The 24,029-nt window shown below is 37.9% G+C and overlaps 1 protein-coding gene across 1 annotated transcript in view; it reads left to right on the forward strand.

Annotated features, from left to right (window-relative positions):
* Positions 1 to 24,029, forward strand: part of sncb (synuclein, beta) — a 118,848-nt gene that overhangs the window by 57,874 nt on the left and 36,945 nt on the right. Inside the window, exon 3 of the mRNA XM_028813721.2 lies at positions 17,486 to 17,527. Within this exon, the coding sequence (XP_028669554.1) occupies positions 17,486 to 17,527 (42 nt within the window). The remainder of the gene's footprint in view (positions 1 to 17,485; positions 17,528 to 24,029) is intronic.

Below are 24,029 nucleotides of genomic sequence, written 5' to 3' on the forward strand. Positions count from 1 at the left end.
TTGCCCACTTTGGGCTGGCAGAATATACAGCTAAGAGATTTATGCCTCTAGCAGCATCTCATTCCAGAATTAAGTAATTTTAAAATATACTGTAGTTCCCATTAATGTCTAGCACTGTGTGATATAAAACATCCATCAACATTAAAGCTGTCCTTCAGTGACACCCAAGCAAAGCAATGCACACACTGCGGGTATGCCTGCACTTTAATATGCCAGTGAGAGTCATTTCAAACTTGGTGTGCATTTCTGCTAAACTGGACAGTATTGAACTACAAACTAAAAAGCTGCCCACATGTCCCCCATCAAATCATTTGTCACTAATTTTTAAACAGATGGCACAGGAGGGCACCCTTGTGGCAGCTCTCTACAACAAAGAGGGCAGAATTTAAAAAAGGAATAATCACAAAGTATTATTATTATCATTATTATTATTATTTTTATTTAGATAACACTCTTCTACTGCTGATGGAGGAAAATTGGATATAGTAGGATACAACTCTGTATTGGAAGCTAAGTTATTTGTTCACTGTCTTCAACTGCTGTTTATTTTATTTCCATCTTTTGGTATTCTTGTATTAACTCAGAATTTTGTGGTCCGTTTATTCAAAATGTAGATTCTAGATACTTTTGAATGATGGAGGAATATTTTGTACAAAAGTTAGTTAAATAAATATGCAAATAAATAAATAAATGAATTGTGGCAAAATATAAAAAATACAATGACATGTGTGCATACATAATTAAATGTGTCATGAAATGTATTTTTTTTTTGCTCATTTCTTTATGTACAGTGCATCCGGAAAGTATTCACAGTGCATCACTTTTTCCACATTTTGTTATGTTACAGCCTTATTCCAAAATGGATTAAATTAATTTTTTTCCTCAGAATTCTACACACAACACCCCATAATGACAATGTGAAAAAAGTTTGAGGTTTTTGCAAATTTATTAAAAATAAAAAAACTGAGAAAGCACATGTACATAAGTATTCACAGCCTTTGCCATGAAGCTCAAAATTGAGGTCAGGTGCATCCTGTTTCCCCTGATCATCCTTGAGATGTTTCTGCAGCTTAATTGGAGTCCATTTGTGGTAAATTCAGTTGATTGGACATGATTTGGAAAGGCACACACCTGTCTATATAAGGTCCCACAGTTGACAGTTCATGTCAGAGCACAAACCAAGCATGAAGTCAAAGGAATTGTCTGTAGACCTCCGAGACAGGATTGTCTCGAGGCACAAATCTGGGGAAGGTTACAGAAAAATTTCTGCTGCTTTGAAGGTCCCAATGAGCACAGTGGCCTCCATCATCCGTAACTGGAAGATGTTCAAAACCACCAGGACTCTTCCTAGAGCTGGCCCAGCCAGAGCCCAGACTTGAATCCGATTGAACATCTCTGGAGAGATCTTAAAATGGCTGTGTACCGACACTTCCCATCCAACCTGATGGAGCTTGAGAGGTGCTGCAAAGAGGAATGGGCGAAACTGGCCAAGGATAGGTGTGCCAAGCTTGTGGCATCATATTCAAAAAGACTTGAGGCTGCATCGACAAAGTATTGAACAAAGGCTGTGAATACTTATGTACATGTGATTTCTCAGTTTTTTTATTTTTAATAAATTTGCAAAAACCTCAAGTAAACTTTTTTCACATTGTCATTATGAGGTATTGTGTGTAGAATCCTGAGGAAAAAAATTAATTTAATCCTGTAACATAACAAAATGTGGAAAAGTGATGCGCTGTGAATACTTTCTGGATGCACTGTATTTTATCTTATTTTATTTATTTCAATGATACCACATGGAACACAAAATATGCCTTCAACTGAAAATTGCCACTTTCACCCATCGTAGCTGAGAGAATGGGCTTTATCAAGTACTGTTTTTTGATTGGTAAATCTTCTGTAAGGTGTGGACAAATTTTTGGCCGACAAGGAGTACATTTATAGGCAGACCTTTTAGACACAGACTCTTGAGACTGACAGGTTGATGAATTCAGGGATTCTTCAGTTAAAGTAGCTTTTTCCTGCACTTGTGACCCATTTGAACGCACAGTCACAACTTTGTGCATAGGTTTTACTTGCCTTGGTTATCCTGTGGTTCATAAGCAGGTGCAACATTGTGACTGTGTGTTTCTACTCCACCAGTGTTTCACCAATCAAAGCACATTACTCACTAGAGCCCAATTTTTTAATGAAGAAATAATTAAAAAAAAATAGACAAAGAATTAGCCGAAAAAAACATATTTCATGAAACATTGCATTATTTATGCTTACATATTGTTTTGTTATTATTTATTATCACGTTTCACAATGAATATTTATTTGCATATTTACATTATTTATTTATTTTTATTTTGTCTGAAGTATTCTTCCATAGTTCAAAAGTTTTAAGCCCCAAGTAAATGCTGAATAAATGGCACCAAATACCATATTATACCATTCCATTCCATTTTCTATGCTCACTTAATCCTGATCTGGGTTGCAGGGGATTGGAGCGTATTCCAGAAATTAAATTCTAAATAAATAAGAATACAAAATGCTGAGTTAGTACAAAAAAAATAACATAACAGATAAATAAATTGCATAGTAGTAGAAGACTGTGAACAAATTAAACGGCTCACAATGTACAGATATATCCTAAGATTATATGTTTGAATGACCTAAACAAAGTGCGTGAACTGAGAGGGATAGAGTTTTTTTGTAACTTAAATGCCTTCCTCAGCAAATGGGTTTTAATGGCCTATTTAACAGAATAAATACAGTATTCAGATCTACTGATGTTAGACAGGTCAATTAACAGGCTGGGTGTGACACAACTGGAGTCTCCTTCGCCAGCTGAACACAAAATATTTGGGGGGACAAAAAGAGTTCCAGCATGCAGGGAGAGGAGTAGCCGGGCTAGAGCTTACTGGTTCAGGAGGTAAGTGATGTTGTCTGGTGTAAGCTAAGGTAAATCTAAAGAAGGATCCAGAATTAACTAATACAAGCAAAAGTAATTCATAGCTATTAACAGTCAAGTACAAGAGAGACACTAGGAATTTGAGCAGAATAAAATATCAAATCATCAATGGAATGTTAATTACACAGTTCTCTTAATGCTGAATTACTTTAAGGATGGCAGATGTGCTGCGGTGGGTTGGCACCCTGCCCAGGATTGGTTCCCTGCCTTGTGCCCTGTGTTGGCTGGGATTGGCTCCAGCAGACCCCCGTGACCCTGTGTTCGGATTCAGCGGGTTGGAAAATGGATGGATGGATGGATGGCAGATGTGTAGAATGTGTAAAATGTTGCAAAAAATACTTCTCATACTGATCCATGTCAATGTTTAGAGAAAGCCAGCATTAGGTCTACTTATACAAAAGTAAAACAGGCCATCATAATAATACCACCTGGGTATCTCATCACTCAAAGTCAAGCTCTTAAACTGTAGGGTTACCTTTATGACAGCAGGCCTTGTAGAACTTGTACTGCACCATAACATCTTTAGTTTTATTTGTATTGCTTCCCCAGTTCTTTATATAAACACAGACATATTTTATGATAAGTTTAGTGGGTCACCTCTCTGGATGGAAAGGGGGGGGGGGGGGGTGGTTAGACCAAGGAAATGAGGGTAAGGGAGATCCCAGTAACTAACTTGAGTAAAGGTGTGCTGCTCTAAAGATTACTCCTTACTTCTGACCAGGAATCATTAGCTCTTGAAAACTGTGAATGTGCCACTTCTTAGAAAGAGTAGTTTTCTCAAGGTCAGCCAGTATTAAGAATCCTTTAGAGAAAAATACTGAGAGTCTTCTTGCATACTGTCAAGGGCAGATAGCCAGAATCAGTCTTTAGTGTCTGGAGCCGCAAATGTATGTCAGTGGTCAGTAATGTAAAGGCAAGAGTAGGCACCTGAAAGTCTTTATTAGGAAGCTCTTGACATCACAAAATGTAGAAATGGCCACCTAGTGTCAGTGTACACGGAGCCTAATAATTATATAGAACAGTGACTAGGAGGATCAAAAGTGACAAAAGAACGAGGGCACACGACACCACCTGCCTATTTGTTAAAAAGGAATTACACACTGGTCTATATGGCCTATATTTAGTTATTATGTAAACTTTTATTTTGCGGTATTACTGTGTTACCGCTTCTGCCCAAAAAAGATACAGAGAGTAAACTCCAGATGAATCTGATAGATAGATAGATAGATAGATAGATAGATAGATAGATAGATAGATAGATAGATAGATAGATAGATAGATAGATAGATAGATAGATAGATAGATAGATAGATAGATAGATAGATAGATAGATAGTAGGAGGTGCTGTCGCACCTCCAAACCCGCAGAAAATACGCCAAAACACCACATAAAAAGTCCCAATAATAAATTTATTGTTACAATAATGTGCACAAAGCACCTCCACCTCCACTATACACAATAATATATCAATAATCACAAATAAACACTTATAATAAACACTCATCCTCCTCTCCACCCAGCAGCTCTGTCACACTCCCTCCCAACTCTGGCTCAGTCTGCTGGTGTTTCTCTCAGTCCTTTTATATTCCTTGACCCGGAAGTGCTTCTGTCCCTCAGTCCATGTGATTTCATAGCAATTCCGGGTCAGATGAAAAACTTTCCTTTTTCTTCAGCCCAGAAGTACTTCCTTTCTTCCGTCCCTGTGACTAGGGAGTACTTCCAGGCTATAATAGAAATCATTGTGCCTCCCTGCAGCATCCCCTAGCGGCCCCCATGGTATCCAGCAGGGCTGTACAGTAAAACTCCATCGTCCATGATGCCCTGCTGGAATTCGGGGCACCTCCATGTTGCAGGGAGGACTCCATCTAGCAGCGTGGGGGTATTGGCCGGGATAAACTGCCGGCCATATATCACAATAGATAGATAGATACATAGATAGATAGATACTGTATCAAATATGATTTATCTGTAAGTTCTGTAATTATTGTACTTTAAAAATTGATTTAAGCAATGCATGCAGGAATGGGCCTTGGTTAAGATTATAACCCAGCACATATTCTATTATAGAATGACTATGAGGGACAGGCAGACAGTTAGCCGAGGTCTCCGGGACTGTTTCTGCCACATTGTTTGTTGTGTTCTTATTTTTTTTCTCAGTAATTTAGATTTTTTAGTTAATTGTTGAGTTACTAAATCAGTTTTATTTTTTCATTTGTCTAAATGCTTGTTATTTTCTTCTGAAATATTTATTGTGTTTTCTGGTTTCCTTTTTTCATGCTTTATTACAATAACATAAACTGACTTGTAAACATCCATCTATTTGGCAGTACCATGCAAACACCTTAGTCCCTTTTCTATAAGCTCTTTGCCATTTATACTCTATGGTTGATGCAGACACCTACCAGAAATGCCAGTGCAGAATATTGCAGGGCCTGCTAGAAGCAGTTAAAGTTTCAAACCAACACAATGAAATTTGCAGAAATTCCTTTCTAATAAAGAAACAGGCAGTTTATTACCCATCAGTCAAAACATGCTCTTTTTGGCTGCATTCTTTGGGAAGAACACTTATTGACATAAATTAGAATTTTGGCAGGTATATTTATCATTCTTTGGTAATATAGAGGCAATTTTGAATTTCTGCCTCTTCTGCACAAAGTTATCTTACTGATTGTATTATCTCCAACGTTTCTGTAAAACACAGAAAAAAAATTATTTCAAATATTATAGCAGAATTTATAATACATCTGTATTAAGAGTGCATAATTACATTTTTGTATGCTGTTATGATTGGTTGTATTACTGAAATATCTCTAATCACCATATGGATATCATTTTGTCAAAAATGAAGTATGCCTTACTTTATTCCAGTTGTCATGATTTCCTTTAAAAGGATTGTGCTTACCTGCATTGTTTGTTACATTATGGAAGACCTTCAAAGATTTTCTTTCTCAGTACAATTAACTCACTTCAATGCAGTATGAGAATAGGTAGATTGTAAAAGTGAAAGAATGAGAACACAAGTGCAATGTGGCTTACATGCCATTCCAGTTAATGTCCAATATAGAGAGACCAAGAGACAGCCACACAAATAGGGAGAGTCAAAAATAAGGTTATAAGGCAGAAAAAGGGTCATTAGTCTGGGAGATCAATAGATACGAGAAAACAAATCAAAAACACAAAGCCAGAGAAAACAACACAAAGATCCTAACCCTAAATATTTGGAAGCTTGTTTTAGCTTTCTCATACAATAAAAACGCAAAGAAAAAGAGTAACAGTGTATTTTTTTAATCTAGTGACAGGATACTGGGAGGTACCAGTCACCTTCTTGCTTAACAGTAGCATATTGATATAACATACAGTACATGTCATCATAAGATCACATTCTAGCACGCTGAAGTTGTTGCTAACAGCAAGATGGACATGGCCACTAAAGAAGAAGAATAAGATAATGGCACTAATAAACAAAAAATTGATAATGTGAATAGAAACTAATGTTAATTAGAAATAAAATTTAAATACAAAGCAATCACTAAAGTTATAACTGCTGGTTTTACTCACCATGATTTTTGTTCATCTATTTAAATGGTTGATAACATAATATTCACCTACAGTAATGCAGTCTGTTATTCCATTCTATACACTATAGCTCTTTCAAAAATTCAACTGATATAATGTTTCCCGTAATTATACTGGAAATTGCAAACTTTTTTTATTTTTGTTTTATTATCACCATTGTTTCGATTTAGAGCACACTTGAGCTGCCTTTTGTACAAGTCACTTTATGGCATTCCTGTTGATATGATTTAAATATATTCAGGCCTTTGTTCTTTTTTTAACTTTGTTTCTCAGAAAGTCATGGTCCAGTGTGAGGGTGCCCTGTAATGCAATGGCGTCCAATCTGGTATAGGCATTAATCCCACACAAGACTGAACTAGATAACCTTGTTATCAAATTGTTTGAATTGATCTTTTTCTGCACATCAAGCAGCATTCAACACTGAAGAATGACAAAGTGCAAACACGAAATTAGGATTTTTTCGAAATTAATTAAAAATAAAAAAGTGAAATATTACATTGACATAAGTATTTAGGCTCTTTGTTATGACTCTTGAAATTTGTCTCTGTTAAATTCCATTCTATTCATCATCATCAAGATGTTTCTACACCTTGTTTGGAATCCACTTGTGGTCAGTTCAATTTATTGAACACGATTAAGATAGGAACACACCTGTCTATACAAGGTCCCACAACTGACAATATGTATTAGAGCAAAAACCAAGCCATTGGGCCAAATGAATTGTCTGTAGAGCTTAAAGACAGGATTGTGTCTGGTGAAGATCGGGGGAAGGCTACAAACAATTTCTGCTGCATTGTAGGTTCCCAAGACCACAGTGGCCTCCATATTTATTAAATGGATGAAGTCTGGAACAAACATGACTCATCCTAGAGCTGGTCATCCAGCTTGGCACAGATTTGGTAAGAGAGGTGACTAAGAACTTCACAGTCAGTCAGGCTGGGCTCCACAGAACCTGTGTGAAGTTGGGAGAAGCTTCTAGAAAGACAACTATCATTGCAACACTCCACCGATCTGTGCTTTATGGCACAGAAGCCACTCCTCAGTAAAAGACATGGAAGCCCACATGGTGTTTGCAAAAAGCCACCTAAACATGTCTCACATTGTGAGAAACAAGATTCTCTGGTCTAATGAAACTTAAATTACCATCATGACTCATGTCTGGAGGAAACCATAAACCACTTATCACCTGGGCAGTAACATTCCAACAGTGAAGCATGGTGCTGGCAGTATCATGCTGTGGGGTTGTTTTTTAGAAGAAGGGACTGGGAGACTAGTCAGGGTTCAGGGAGATCTGAATGGAGCAAAGTACAGAGATATCCTTATTGGAAACTTGCTTCACCTCATCTTTAAATCTCACAATGGAATTAAGCACAAAACAAAGAGAATATAGGATTGGCTTAAGAAACTCTGAAAATGTTCTTGAATAACTCCAGTTGAACATCTCTGGAGAAATCTGAATATAGAAGTCCACTGATGGTCTACATCCAACCTGACTGAGCTTGAGAGGATCTGCAAAATCCAGGTACTGAATATGAAGTTTATCATGCAATACTTAAGAAGACTCCAGGCTAAAATGGCTGCCAAAGGTGCATCAACTAAAGTAATGAGTAAAGGGTGTAAATACTTGTGTCACTGTGAGATTTCAGTTTTTTACTTTTAATATATTTGCAAAAAATTCTAAAATACTGTTTGTCATTCTGGGGTGTTGAGTGCTACTTGATGAGGAGAAAAAATGAAGTGGCCTGAATCCATTGTATATGCCACTTTCCCTTGAATTTCACAATACCACAATGCAGTCAGGCAGTCTTATACTTAAATCTGTAATAGTTATATTAATTATGTCAAATACTCCCTGTCTGGGATTATTTTCTAACTTGCCCAAATGATGGCAGTATAGACTTCATCCCCCAGTGACATTGAATTAGATTAAGTGAGTATGAAAATGTTATCTCACAGAAGCTCTGACTTTGAAGGGAACATGTATGATAAAGTTTACTACATACATAATATACTGTAAAAGGCACTGCTTATCCAGTCCACATTAGGTTCAAGGTAGGAACCAACTGATCCTGTGATGCAAGTTTATTTCCAGGCCTACTCACATACATGGCCACAATCACACATAGTTAAGCTAACACACATCTTTGTAATATAGAAGGGAAACTGGAATACCCAGAAGAAATACACAGGGAAAACACGCAAAGTCAGACAGAATGTAGGATTTGAACCAAGGTCATTTGATCAGTGAGGCTATAGCATTAACCAGTGCACCAGCCTACAGTCTATTGGTTAAAATCATGGAGTAACGCTACTGCAATGAAAAGGACAGAAAAATTAAAGACTGTAGTACTGTTTATGAAAACTAGGACAGTAGATCACATTTTCAGCATGGTGCTCTGGGTCTAACGGCATAAGAATTTTAAATGTGATACTGTATGTGTACCAGCTGATAAAAATACTACATTCAATACTTATTTTATTTTTAAATGCCACTTGTTTAAAGGATGAAATGTATGTCATTTAGAAACCATCCAATAATAATTTGCCATTAAAAGAACTAACTTGCCTGTAATCGCATTTCTGTTTAATATATAGGGATTCAATTCAAGAAAATAAAATAACAAAATAGCCACAGTTTTCTAGGCTGAACCTGGAACCTTACACTTTACACTCCTGTCCTTTATTCACTAGGTCATGTTGTCTATAATTTATTTGTATGTGAATCTGAGAAAATGTTATGACAAATACAAAGGAACATTTCAGATTGGACTTGCCAGACTGGTGAATGAAGAAATATTAGCTACAGATCTTTCATCCATCTATTTTCCAAGCTAATTTCCGTGCTGAGGGCTGAAAGGAGAAGCTCAGTTGTAGGGCATTAAGGGATTCATTATTTAGATTTTCTTGCAAAATTGTACCTTTTTAGTGGGTAGTTGTATTTTTGAAGACCTACGGCGCTATACCTGTGTTTTAGGTTTTTGATAAACTAATATCTTTATGCATATAAACGATGCCAGTTTTCTGAATCTCATATGCATTTGCTTTGCATGACAGCTTGTTGGTATTCATTTGTAACTGCTAGGGTCTCACTGGGGTTGGAATCATAATTATTACAATGCAGTAATATGGCAACATGTTATGACTAAAAATGTCACTATTAACATTTCTTCGTATATTTCTTTCTGGTAGGGAAGGAAAAATAAATTATAGTCATTGCATTTAATGAAAAAATGTATCTTTATAAGTGTATATTTTTTTGGATGGAGAAAGATCTTTAACATTATGCAATCTCAAATTTAACGGAGCCAAGTTTGAAAATGAATGGCTAGATTAAGACTTTAGGCACTTTCAAAACTAGACATGATCTTTTTTTTTTGAAGAATTAAGTGGATAGGACTGGCGAGCTTTGTTGTGCTGAATGGCCTGCTCACATCTTGATTGTTCTACTGTTCTAATTAGAACATCTAAGTAGAATATTAATCAGCAAATTTACACAATTAATTGAAAACAGCTATTCAAAACCAAGGAAAAGGATATGTAGATCTTCTAGCCATGTTTGGAACTTTCTCTATCCATTACCGGGTCACAAGTGAGCAAGGTTGAAGGACAGCAACAATCCATTGAAGGGCACCCTTAATCGAGTACATACACATGTTTCCATGTTTTGAGCCAATCACATTAAGTGTCAATGGCTAATTTAATATTCCAAAGATATTCATATTAAAAGAATATCAGAATAAGTGGAATAAACCAGATGGACATAAGACAAATTTGCAGATTCTATACAGACAGTGAATGGAAAACTGGATTCCTGCGGTGGCTGTAATAACTAAAGTACCTCACTTATGTCTTCATAATATTCCAATAAGCAGAAACATTTTTATTGAGACAACATGTTCAAGGTGCTGGTAGTAGATTAGCACCTCCTAAAGAAATATTCACAATTTTAAAATGTTAATCAATGATTGTTTTTTCAAATATTATGCTTTTGGCTGGGCCAGTTTTTACCTGTTCCTTGTTTTCAGACTTGTGCATCCCTTAAAATTATTAGATTTGAGAAAAATAAGGAGGATAAGCAACAGAATCATACTTTATGACAAACAATAAGAACTTGTAGTTGAACCTGAGAACCAATCCTCATTTAAGAAACAATGCAATGATATCCCCACACAAGTTCATCATTAGCTAACCAGTCAAGTTGCCTGAAATATAAATTGATCACTAAAATTAGAAATAAGACAATAAACAGATACAAGGAAAAGCAAAATCAGAAATTATGTATGGCAGCTGCAGCTATCAAGGCATTAGGTGTCCACTTCATTCAGATGTCTGCAATAAGGCATTGAAGCTTCACAGCAACAACATATAGTAAAATATGAAACTGCATGAGGGACTAATAAAAACAACTGCAGTAAATGTTCCTGTGGTCACAAAGTATGCTTATAGAGCATTAAACAAGCTATTATGAACAGGTGCATTGTATCTTCCAAAAATGAGTTTTATTTTATTCTAATCTAATATTTTGCCACACCAGTCATAAATTACTCCAAAGTTTAACAGGTACTGCCTGACTCTCTCAAAGTCAGCATTCTGTCAGATATCAGCCACTCATCCATAAACAAATCACCTTCACGGATTACTTAAAGTTGCCCATTCCCAAAATGCCACAGTCAGTCCATATGTATATACCAAATATTAACTGCCCCAACACTTTTATTCACTTTTTGTTAATATCCAATATTTTAGGTATTTGTTTGTTTGTTTTCAGAACTCTCCCACAGTCCTAAGTGTTTCTTCTATACAAGTGTAGATCCTAGTACTTTGCAATTCAGATGCTCTTGGTTTATCCGGGATTAGCTCCAAGTATTTTTCAACTTCTTTCTTGATGGATCCCAATGAACCAATTACCTCTGGTGGTCCACGTGTTTTGTACACTCAAAAAATCATTCTTGAGGTATGTTGCTATTGCACAGCTAACTTAAATTGATTTTATTCAAAATGTGCATGTATTATGTATGTATAATTTGTGTGGAAAACACAAAAACGAATTTCATTGATTTAACGGCTCCAGTCAGAGAAATAATATATTCAGATTACCCAATTATCTTTGGTTGTCTTAACTCAAAATTAGTATCTTTTTAAACTTTAAAAAATATTTGGGAAATATTTGTCATTACACAGTAACTTTAAGTATTGTGTGTTTAAACAAAGCAAATAATTCTCATTGGCACAGAATCACCATTCACTTGCCACGTGGACTGCATCCCCCCAACCAGCTGATTTTCAAAATATTTTCAAAAGAGGGAAGAAAAGGCTTTAAAGAGTTCTGTTTCATGGAATATTTTCAAGAATGCTTGCAAAGGTTTCCTGTTACAACTGCTCCAGTCAAATGTCAAGTGTCTTCTTGGGCAGATCTTACTGCGTGTCCGGGCATGGGGAAATATCAAGGGTGCAAGAGGCAAACACAGGAGTGCCTCAAGGATCGGAGCTGGGCCCTCTCTTCTTTCTATGCACCTCCTCACTAGGGCATATCACTGTGTCCTATGATTTTTCTTATCAATGCTATGCTGATGATATGCAGTTGTACATGTCATTTCCTCCAGAGGACCACATTGTATCAACTAGAATCTCTATATGTCACATTGATATTGTAACCTGGATGAAGGTACATCATCTGCAGCTCAACCGTATCCCAGTTCCTCTATCTATTCAGCATCTCATTTCTTTTCCTCTTGGCTCATTATCACTAACACCAGCCAAGTCTGTATGCAATCTTATGGTGGTGACTGATGATCAGTTGTCCTTCTGGGACCATGTTGCTATTGACTCTCAGCTTGCAGATCCACTCTATACAGCCTCCCAAAGACCAGACCAGGCAGAGTATGCAGCACAACTCCTGGTCCAAGATTTTTTCTTGTCATGTCTGGACTACTGCATCTTTCTGCTGGCAGGAGTTATCAGCATGTCTGACCAAGCCATCACAAATGATTCAAAATACAGCAGTATGTCTTGTGTTCAACTAGCTGAAGTGAACACGTGTCACACCTTTTTAGGTCACTATACTGGCTTCCTGTAGCAGCACACATTAAGTTCAGATCCTTCATGCTTCCCTACAGAGTAGTCAATGTGTCAGCACCTACGTATATGAAGACAATCATGCGGATCTATGCTCATTCTCCACCTCACAGCTCTGCTAATGAACCGTGTCAAGGTAGGCCACTTTTGTGTGACATCAAATTTAAATCCAGCCTCTTTTCATGTGTAGCTCTGGTGGAAAGAGCTGGCCACCTCACCCACAAAGCATTCAAAAACTCTTGTATGGCAAATTCCTGTCTGATATTAACTGTTAGGTTTTGTAACTTAGTAATTGTTTCCAGCTTGTATTTTGCTCTGAGCTCTTCACTTGTAGTGATCAATTCTGTACTCTTGTCCTGTAGCACAGCACTTGGGAAAATATGAGTATTAAAGAAGTCAGGCTAACAAATACATTTATAAAATATTTCCCTGTGGTTTGGCTTGCTTTATTATTTGTCTTGTGACAATTATGCAAACTAATTATACAAAACATAAACAGATTTATTGACCATATGTGTTTAAACTACTGGTGATACATACACAAACACATACACACTGTCTGAACATACACTAGAAAAACTAAAAAAGAAGAAAATAAAAAGAAAGAAATCTTCTGACTTAGTGAGGTATTATGCACGCATATTGGTGTTGGTATAATTGAGCCCCCATAGCATTTCATGACCCACTTCTGCTAAATAATCCATTAGCTGAAATAATTCAGTGTTAATGTGTAGGAGAGAGGATGTGGAGCATTGTTCATAATGGCACTCAGCGTTGTTTTAATTCTCTTCTTTACTAGATAGATAGATAGATAGATAGATAGATAGATAGATAGATAGATAGATAGATAGATAGATAGATAGATAGATAGATAGATAGATAGATAGATAGATAGATAGATAGATAGATAGATAGATAGATAGATAGATAGATAGATAGATAGATAGATACTTTATTAATCCCAAGGGGAAATTCACATACGCCAGCAGCAGCATATTGATAAAAAACAATATTAAATTAAAGAGTGATAAAAATACAGGTATAACAGACAATAACTTTGTATAATGTTAACGTTTACCTCCCCGAGTGGAATTGAAGAGTAGCATAGTGTGGAGGAGGAACAATCTCCTCAGTCTGTCAGTGGAGCAGGACAGTGACAGCAGTCTGTCGCTGAAGCTGCTCCTCTGTCTGGAGATGATACTGTTCAGAAGATGCAGTGGATTCTCCATGATTGTCAGGAGCCTGTTCAGTGCCCGTCACTCTGCCACGGATGTCAAACTGTCCAGCTCCGTGCCTGCAATAGAGCCTGCCTTCCTCACCAGTTTGTCCAGGTGTGAGGCGTCCCTCTTCTTTATGCTGCTTCCCCAGCACACCACCGCGTAGAAGAGGGCGCTCGACACAACCATCTGATAGAACATCTGCAGCATCTTATTGCAGATGTTAAAAGACGCCAGCCTTCTAAGGAAGTATAGTCGGCTCTGTCCTCTCTTGCACAGAACATCAGTATTGGCAGTCCAGTCCAATTTATCATCCAGCTGCACTCCCAGGTATTTATAGGTCTGCACCCTCTGCACACAGTCACCTCTGATGATCATGGGGTGCATGAGGGGTCTGGTCCTCCTAAAATCCACCACCAGCTCCTTGGTTTTGCTGGTGTTCAGTTGTAGGTGTTTTGAGTCGCACAATTTAACAAAGTCCTTGATTAGGTTCCTATACTCCTCCTCCTGCCCACTCCTGATGCAGCCCACGATAGCAGTATTGTCAGCGAACTTTTGCACGTGGCAGGACTTTGAGTTGTATTGGAAGTCCGATGTATATAGGCTGAACAGGACCGGAGAAAGTACAGTCCCCTGCGGCGCTCCTGTGTAGCTGACCACAATGTCAGACCTGCAGTTCCCAAGACGCACATACTGAGGTCTGTCTGTAAGATAGTCCATGATCCATGCCACCAGGTATGAATCTACTCCCATCTCTGTCAGCTTGTCCCTAAGGAGCAGAGGTTGAATGGTGTTGAAGACGCTCAAGAAGTCCAGAAATATAATTCTTACAGCACCACTGCCTCTGTCCAAGTGGGAGATGGATCGGTGTAGCATATAGATGATGGCATCCTCTGCTCCCACCTTCTCCTGGTATGAGAACTGCAGAGGGTCGAGGGTGTGGTGGAGGGTGGAGGGCGCAGTACTCCAAGGTGAGAGTGGGTTAGGGTGGTCAAACCTGTTAAAGAAGTTGTTCATCTGGTTTGCTCTCTCCACATCTCTCATGATGGTGGCACCCTGTTTCGAGCTGCAGCCAGTGATAATCTTCATCCCATCCCACACTTCCTTCATGCTGTTTTTCTGCAACTTCTGCTCCAGCTTTCTCCTGTACTGCTCCTTTGCCGCCCTGAGCTGGACTCGGAGTTCCTTCTGCACACGCTTGAGCTCATGCTCATACTACTACCATCAGGGAGTCCACAGTGTGTCCCATAACTGAGCTTGCCCTTTTCATTAGTTTTTTTGATTCAGTGAGCCTCTCCTGATGTGATGCTACTGGCCCAGCACATACCACAGCCTAGAAAATAACTAGACCACCTAAATATCCAATCTGTGAATAGTGACCTAGCATAGGGGCTCTTTGATGCAGTGAAAGTCAATAACTAGTTCCTTAGATTTGCTGATGTTAAGCAGTAGGCAATTCTTTCTCCACTAAGAAGCAAAGTTCTCCACCTGATTCCTATACACTGCCTCGATTGATCCTTTAGTGCCATTTTTTGATACATCACATAAGTGCAGAATCATCTGATAATTTTTGCAAGAGACATGACCTGGTGTTATATTTCTAGTCTGAGAAGTAAAGAGAAATGGAGACAGGGCTGTTCCTTGTGGTGCTCACATCTGTATCAGACACACAGTCATTGAGCCTCACAAATTGTGGTCTTCCTGACAGACAGTCCATTATCCATGAATGACGCCATAGGTTCATCCACTTGCATATGTCTGAGTTTACCCCTTAACAGGAATAGCTGGATTGTATTGAATGCACTGGAGAAATCAAAAAACATAATCCTCACAGTGCTGCCATGAGTGTCTAGGTGAAAATAAACCTTGTTTACCAGACAGATAATGTAATTCTGTACTCCAGTCTTTGTCTAATAGGCTAATTGCAGTGGGTTTAGGTGGTCTACCACAAGAGTCCATAGCCAGTCTCTCATGATGTAAGATGTTAAGTGCCACTGATCTGTAGTCATTAAATAAAGATGTGTCTGCCTTCTTTGGAACAGGAACAATGCAAGATGTTCTCCACACCTGTGACACTTTCTGGAGCCTTAGGGACAGATGTGAACAAGTAACAGACGACACCACAAAGCTGGCCAGAACAGGCCTTACTACTGGTGCTGAATAGTTTATACAGGGCTATTCAAAATGAAAGAGCAGATTTCAAAAATGTATTTCAAACAAACTGTATAAGACAGAAACACAGTCCGCACATCACTGGATAGAGGAAAGTTCAAAGTTTAGCCCTATAGTCCTTAAGGTTGCATGCACTCAACAAGAGCACCATGTGTAGTGTGACAAACATCAAAACGGTAGACCATTTTTTGCCACACACGAGTCAACTGGTCCGTAGTTACTGAATTCACAGCTTCCTCAATTCGATGTCTCAAATCTTGAACATTAGCAGGTATAGGTAGAACAAACACTCTTTTTTTAATGTACCCCCACAGATAAAAATCGATGGGGGTAAGATCTGGAGACCTGGGAGGCGATAGACGATGAACAAGATCTTGTTGACCACCTTGAACAATGGACTCACACTTCGCAAATTGCAGCACTCAAAATGATTTCTCTTGTGGTGTTGTCACCATTTTACTATAAACAAGTAACAGCGCTCGGTGGCATTCACTGGTACTTTTAGGCAGACTTTTAAACTTTGAACTTTCCTCTATCCAGTGATGTGCGGAATGTGTTTCTGTTTTATACAGTTTGTTTGAAATAAATTTTTGAAATCTGCTCTTTCATTTTGAATAGCCCAGTATTTGTCTCAGTTGTATATTTTAATACTGTATTATATGTCTTAGTTCTCACACTAATAAGGCATTAAGCTTTGCAAGTCAACCAGACATTGCCAAATGACAGTATTTTTATGACACTGTAATAATAATGAAAATCAAATATCCATAGTATTACAATACAGTATGTTTAGATTACATTTTTTGCACATGAAAATTCAGAGCTGGATTTAACAAGGCAGATGTTCGATTAAGGTTTTTTCCCCCCTTTCGGATAAGTTATACTAAATTACTTGTCATCTAATGACATCTTATTTCAAAGCAAAATGTGAAAAATCCGCCCCTTTGCTATTCTTAATATGGGGTCTTTGCACTTGTGGCACGCATCCCTGCTCCTTGAAGGCTCTTCAGCATTCTGTTTTCATGGCGCGTGGGCCATTGATGCTGAGCTTTGATGCCTTGCATTGTTTTTACATTGTGAAAACCTGTCAGCTCCATTTCGTTAACTGCTTGCAAATAGGCACTGTGACTTATTCATCTGAAAAAAGGAGTGCAATGAATTCCTATAAGATGATATAATGCTCAGAAGCAGAGTGGTGTACAAAGAAAACATGGTTTAAATGTAGACCTCAGACGTTTCACTTTAACTGTTTCCTCCCAACCTAGTATTCAGTCCATTCTTTAATAGTTATAAATTAAGAACAACAGTATATCCCTATGTGCTTCACATTAAATGTACTTACTGAAATTATATTCATGCACTGGAGGACAAGCAATGCTTACTGTCTATTTTGGTCACACATGGGGATAGCAGTAGGATATGAACTTGCCTTGTCTTTCAGGGTTATGCCACTAAAACTGTCTGGTTTTCTCCTTTCTTCTTTTTGCAGGTAATATGACCAAAGAAGGAGTGGTGCAAGGTGTTGCTTCAGGTAAGTTGACTTCTAGTATCTTAAGCCTTGTGTGCCATCATAGTAAAATTGTTCTCAGAGCTCCCATCATCAAGGCTTTTCTATACTGGATGGCAGTTAAGTGCATCCAAAACAATCAGCATAGCAAGAAATGTTTAGCAAGACGCTATGAACATCATCACTTCTTGAAAAAAATCAAAGTACACTGACTTATCAAATAATGCTAATTGGAAATGGTTTATATTCAAGAAAATTACTGATAAAAGAGCTGTGGGTGCCTTCCTCCAAACTGGGGTCTCTATTGGCCTGTGGATCATTCAGAATGCAAAGTGTAATCTGTGATCCATAAATAAATAACACAAATATTGCAGCTTCTCCTTCATCCTAATGCTATCCAAGAAAAGATACCAACTCTTATTTAAGTGGCATTCAAGAGGAGCTGTAATCATCTCACTCCCAGACCATTAAACATATTGCATTCCCCTGTGACCACTCAGCTGTCTACATTAAATTCTCTTAATTAATATTTGACATTTAAAAGTAAAAGCAACAGCCTGCTCCTCAGGTTTTTCCAAATCCCACTCCCTCAGAGTTTCCATCCACACATGCAGTATAGGTTTTCCTAAGCTACTACCCACATTTGTTTTAAGTGATCTTTAAGTTATATATTCATCAATCAAGTAAAGGGGCTCAGTGTTCCACAAGGCAAAATATTTTTAACTAAAAAATAAAAACTGCATAATAAACAACCTGCTCCATAAATAAGTATTGTATTAACTCCTGCACAAGGCACCAGTGTGTCACATACACATCCACACAGAAACAATTTAAAGTCACCAATTAACCTAACGCACATATTTGGGATTACGAGAAAAGCCCATGTAAACAGTAGCCAAACATGAGAGTCCAACCCTGAATGCTGGATATTTCAGAAAGCAGTGCTAACCATGACATCTCTGTGCCACTTAAAACACACACACACACACACACACACACACACGCACACGCACACACACACACGCACACACAGACACAGCCATTGTCAAACCTGCTTAATCCAATTCAGACTTAAGAGGCACTGTTGTTTAGTGCAATCTCATTTCAAAAAATAAAAATGGGTTGGCATTTCATTACAACTCCCAATTATGCACATTCCTATGCTGGGTTAATTTGCCTAATCTGAATCTCCTTGGAGAGTGTGAGGAAAATCCGAGAACCCTTGCAGAAATCCACACAAATATGGGCAGAATGAGGTAACCTTACACAGATGTGTGCAGAGCTGGACTCTGGAGCTGGCCATGGCCCTACTGTCTCATTCCTTTTTACAAACACATTCAAGTCTATAGGCAACAGATTGATCTACATTGCAATGGGTTTTCCCAAAATCCAGAATCAAAATGTATTTAAAGATCCCACAGATTGTAGACACAGTGGGGAGAGTCCACAGGCAGAATAAAAGTTAAACAGCTGAGTGATTTAGAGCATTTAGTGTATCCTACTCCTCCTCTAAGGTTTTTGCATGGATTTGTACACCTCCTGCAGAAAGTATTAGAGGATGTACACATTACTCACGAAACTTACTCTTCTCAGGTTTGATCCTTACCCTGTCATGAAGAGAGTCCATCAATATACTGTCCATTTTAGGATGTCCTCCTCCCTCTGACAGAATGCCATCCTTTCTCTGGCAAAGCTCCATCCTCCCTTCCGCCTCTAACCAAACACCATCCTCCTTCCATCATCCACCAGAATCTCTCTCCTCAGTCCTACCTCAAACATAAAAATAAAAAATGCAAGCTGGAGGCTTTGGAAATGAGCAAACAGCTGTCAATCATTTTTACAAATAAGGTCTGTCCAAATTTTTACTACTGGCGAGAAGAAAGAAATGTATATGTCCATTTTCATTTCATACTAGACATTCTTTTTTTGAGTTTACATTGGGAGAAATTCATTTTAGACAGTCAATTGAGTTCACCCTCATTATTTTATAATGTAACATTATTTTACAATGTAATATTATTTTAAAGACCTGCATGCTGCAGCATCATTACGCATTATGGTGTGTTGCTTACATAACACTATTTGTAATCTGCAATTTTATAATCTGCTTTCTGCAGATCATAAATGATTTAAAATGTGAATGAGGTTTACTTCCTTGATGTTTAAAGTATCATTCATTGTCCTTTTTCTGTCATTTAAAATTGGAATAATATATTGCTCATTTAAGGACTATATTAATTAAACATATGCAGAATAGCCATAAGTAAATTCTGTTTGAAATATCAAGAGGTGAACTGTTCACTAGACATGGACACTTAGAGCTTATAGGAGAATAAAACCCAAAATCTAGCACAAAAGAAAGAGACGTCAGCGCCTATATTTATGAAACATCTCAGAATTGCTCCTAGGAATTGCACTAAAAGTCTGAAGAGGATAGGAATTTGCACTACCCCGGAGAAGAACATGAGAAATATTTATAAAGTGTCCTGCACCTTTTTCTCAGCAAGGAATCGAAGTTTACACTCAGTGCTACAAAGAGGAACTCATGATGATGTTTTGTAGTTTTCTGCTAAGGCTTCACTATAAAGACATTATTGTTATTGTTATTAATTATAATAAGGTAGGATACTGTGCTAAGCTGTATTGTAATTGTTTCCTCTTCATAACAACATCAACAAAACTACAGTAATCAGCACTGAGATGGAAAAATAGAGATACACACCGAGTGAGAGTTAAGCCCAATAACAGGCAATTTTATTTACCATTTATTTGTATGATCCACACTTCTAAATAAATCACCATTCAGCTATCATAGCAAGATGAGCGTCTTGTAAAATAATAGTTATTGTCACTAGCCATGGCTATTCCAGCTTGGTTTCTGAAGTCTCATTCACTCCCAGTGTTCCCAATCAACTTCCAGAGTTGTATGCCATGTCCCTGCCAGAGAGTAAACTGAGCCTACAGTTGGCAGTAAGAGAGCTATAAAGAACACCATTTTTCAGATATTGGAGGCAACAGAGAAAGGAGAGAACAGAGAAATAAAACAGATGTAGACTGTAGAAGTTAGAAGTACAGAGAACATGGGGACAAAGTAGGCTAACCAAACATTAAGATAAGCAAGACAAGCTGGAATCTGTTCAGATAAGCCTGTTCAAGACCTACAGCTGTTTTATTGTTTGGGGTGTGTTCAATTCTCTGTCACCATTCCATCTTCTACTAAGTAAAAAATTGTCTGGTAAAGAGTAATACTTGTGCCTCTGAGTTCATGTCTGCTTTGAGGGTGAGGTGAGGCCATGCACAATGACAGTAGCTTCTGTCCATTCTGAATAGTCGATTTCCAAAAAACTTACTTTCCAAAGTAAGATTGGCACAAGATGGACCATATTGTAGATTACCCAATTAATTTTGTTGTGCCCAATTAAAAATAAGTTACTTTGTATGTACATATTTCACTTTCTTGATCAAAGCAAACTACTTTAGCTTTTGTTTGCTTTCTGTAGTATACTCCTTAATAAAGTGAAAAATATCTAGAGATGTTTTTTTCACATAAAAAAGGTTTTAATTGTTAGAAACATATTCAGGTCTGTGCTGCTGAACCACTGCAAAAACATGTCTTAGAACTTCTGCTGCAATTATTTATATTTAATACAGCAGGCTGGGTGGACCTTTTGATATTCATAAAGAGGATTTAAAATAAGAAAACTCAAAATGGAAACTTGCCTTTTCTGTCCCCAACTGGGACCTGCCATTCTACCTCATTTCAATTAAAATCACGCCTTTATGATCGGGCTTGCATGAACAAGGCTGTAGTTATTTTTACTTCAAGTTATTTTATATAGTGCAATTTCCATTTATCCTTGTGACCTGAGAGTAGAATAAGGTCACCACCCCTCTTGCTTGTTGTAAAGGATGTTGGCATCTGTCCTAGCGATTTATTTTCGAAAACCTTCTTAATGATTAGATACAATGATGAGAATTACAAAGTATGGGTAGGATGAGCCCATATTACCCTATCCATTCCCTAACCTGCCTCTGTCAAGCTGAAAGTTGGAGAACCAGGAAAATCACAGACAATGGAGACCCAAATTTAGTAAGGTTCTAGACTTGATTCACTTTGGGGAAGCCATTTGTTGTCAGGCAGGTGAAAGTGAGAGAGTGAGTAAGAGATGAGAATAAAAGAATATATGGACTGTGACATGGAATATTATGAGTATGAAGGTAAAACTGTGTACGATGCAAGAAGTGCAGAATGGAAGGAGAGCAGATGTGTTTTGTGTATAGATGACAAAGTGAAAACGTAGAGGTGTGAGAATGCTTAGTGTGAACAGTGGAAAGAGGATGAATGAGCATAATGTGGTTGTTAAAATGATTGCTGTAAAATGACTAATGAATATAGTATTGGCATACCGTATGCCCCAAGGGTTGGTAGAAGCAATGAAGAGAAAGATGTGTCTTAGGACAAGTTGATGGGGTTAACATCTAGAGTGCTTTAGTTGATTGTAATGGGTGATAAGCTGAATGAGTATGTTGGAGCTAGTGCTGATGATTTTTAGAGGGAATTTATGGTGGCTTTAGCTTTAGTATCAGGAATGCTGAGGATGATCCTGAAGATTGGTGAGGGAATGGAAATGGTTGCATGCAATACCATGTTTAAGAAGGAGGAAAACTACTTTGTGACATAAGAATCTGGTGTTTTAAAGAGCACAATTAACAATTTGCTTAAGTTAATCAGGACATGGTGAAAAATGTAAAAGTCACTCTTGATTGTGTATTACAGTATCACTCAAGTGTAGGAGATGTTTTCCGTTAGAGGTATGCAGAAATGTAAGAGAAAAGTATTGGCCAAGGATGGAGTTCTTGAATTTGAAAAATGGATAATGCGAGATGTAAATTTTCTGAAACACTGGTAGCAAAATGGAGGAGTATCAAAAATATCAGGTACGAATGACAAGTGGGAACAGATGAAGAATGTCTGGTTGAAATACAAGGAAACATTGTGGTGGAATGGTGAGTAGAGATGGCAACTGAAGGGATGCTATAAGGAGTGGCAGGAAACAGAGACAGAAAGTGTCAGGATAACCATAACAAAGCAAAGCGAAATGGCAGAAAAGTCATTGCAAGAGCACACAAAGCTAAGAGATTGGAGATTTTAAGTGAGCTGTGGTATCAGTAAGGAGAAAAGAAAAGCAGATGAGAAAAAAGGTGTAGTAAATATGAACTATTTTAAAATTGCTGAAGGGAACATTGTGGTTGACAGAAATAAGATTGTGGATAACTGGAAGAAGTAAATGCAGAAATTGCTGAATGAGGAGAATGAAGGAGCTAATATTTTTTTGTTGTTGTTGTGAGAAGTAAGAAGGACTGAGCTGTAAGTTCTGGAAAGAGAAGGTTGCAAAAGCATTAGATAATAAAAACAGATAAAAGCAGTGGGCCCAACTGGAGTGGCAGTGGAAATGTTGAGGGTTGTGGAAGGTCCTAGAATGAAATGGTTAACAAACCTGTGCAACATGATTGTATGTCAAGGGAGAGTTCTAATATATAAAGGGAAGGGTGATCCATTGGAGTGTGGGCCATTGTAGAAGGAAGTTCATATGCTTGAGAAAGTACCATAGAAAGGCATCAGGGATCAAGTCGAAGTTACCACAATACAGTGTATATTCATGCCTGGTGAAAGGTTAAGAGGTGTGAAAGATGGGTGCATGGCCGTTAGGCATGTGAGGTAGAGGTGTTGAGAGAAACTGAATCCAATGCACAGATTGCTCAGAAGGAGGTTAATACAAGATGAAGTGTTGTAAAAGGTAGTCTGCAGTGAATGTGTAGAAAATGCGTAAAGCAGGGTACATAACCTTGATGTAGTAAGTGTAAATTTACACATCAGTAATGGAGCTGATTTGGAGAAAATAGAGGATGACTATAACTTAGGTGACATTTTAAGAGGAGACAACAGTGCAGGTGCAGCAGTGCTGGCAAGGGAAAGCAGTGCTGATGGCAGCAAAAGGCAGAAGATGACTGGGTGAAAAGATGTACCAAGATGGAAGGGGAGATGATGTAGTTCAAGGCCCATTATGATTGGATTATCATGGGACAAATCAGAGTGATTATAGTGGCTTGGTTGCTGCTTACATGTTTACTGTTTTTTTCTGTTAGCTTTTTGTAATAAAGCAAGGATTGTTTACAGTCAAGATCAGTTACTGACAACTGGAAATGGACTTCAAACAGCTTCAACCGAAAAAGGATGCTTACATTTGGAATTACTACTTATACCCATGACTGCATATCTGAACTCTTGGCCAGGTAACATGCAGCTGATGTGGAGGGGGGTCTCTCGTGCACTTTATGAACTATGGGTTTTGAGTGCCTCTTCCCAGTCTGTTTTTATCTAACATGAGATCACTTAGAATCAAAACTGATGAACTCCAATTTCTCTTTACAAGTAAGGATATTTTTTTTGCCTCAGTGTATTTCTTTGTGGAAACGTGGCTTCTGTACATTAGAACTGGAGGGTTCGTGCTTTACAGAACAGACG

This window comes from Erpetoichthys calabaricus, chromosome 11 (genome assembly GCF_900747795.2).
Source record: "Erpetoichthys calabaricus chromosome 11, fErpCal1.3, whole genome shotgun sequence".
Taxonomy (NCBI): domain Eukaryota; kingdom Metazoa; phylum Chordata; class Cladistia; order Polypteriformes; family Polypteridae; genus Erpetoichthys; species Erpetoichthys calabaricus.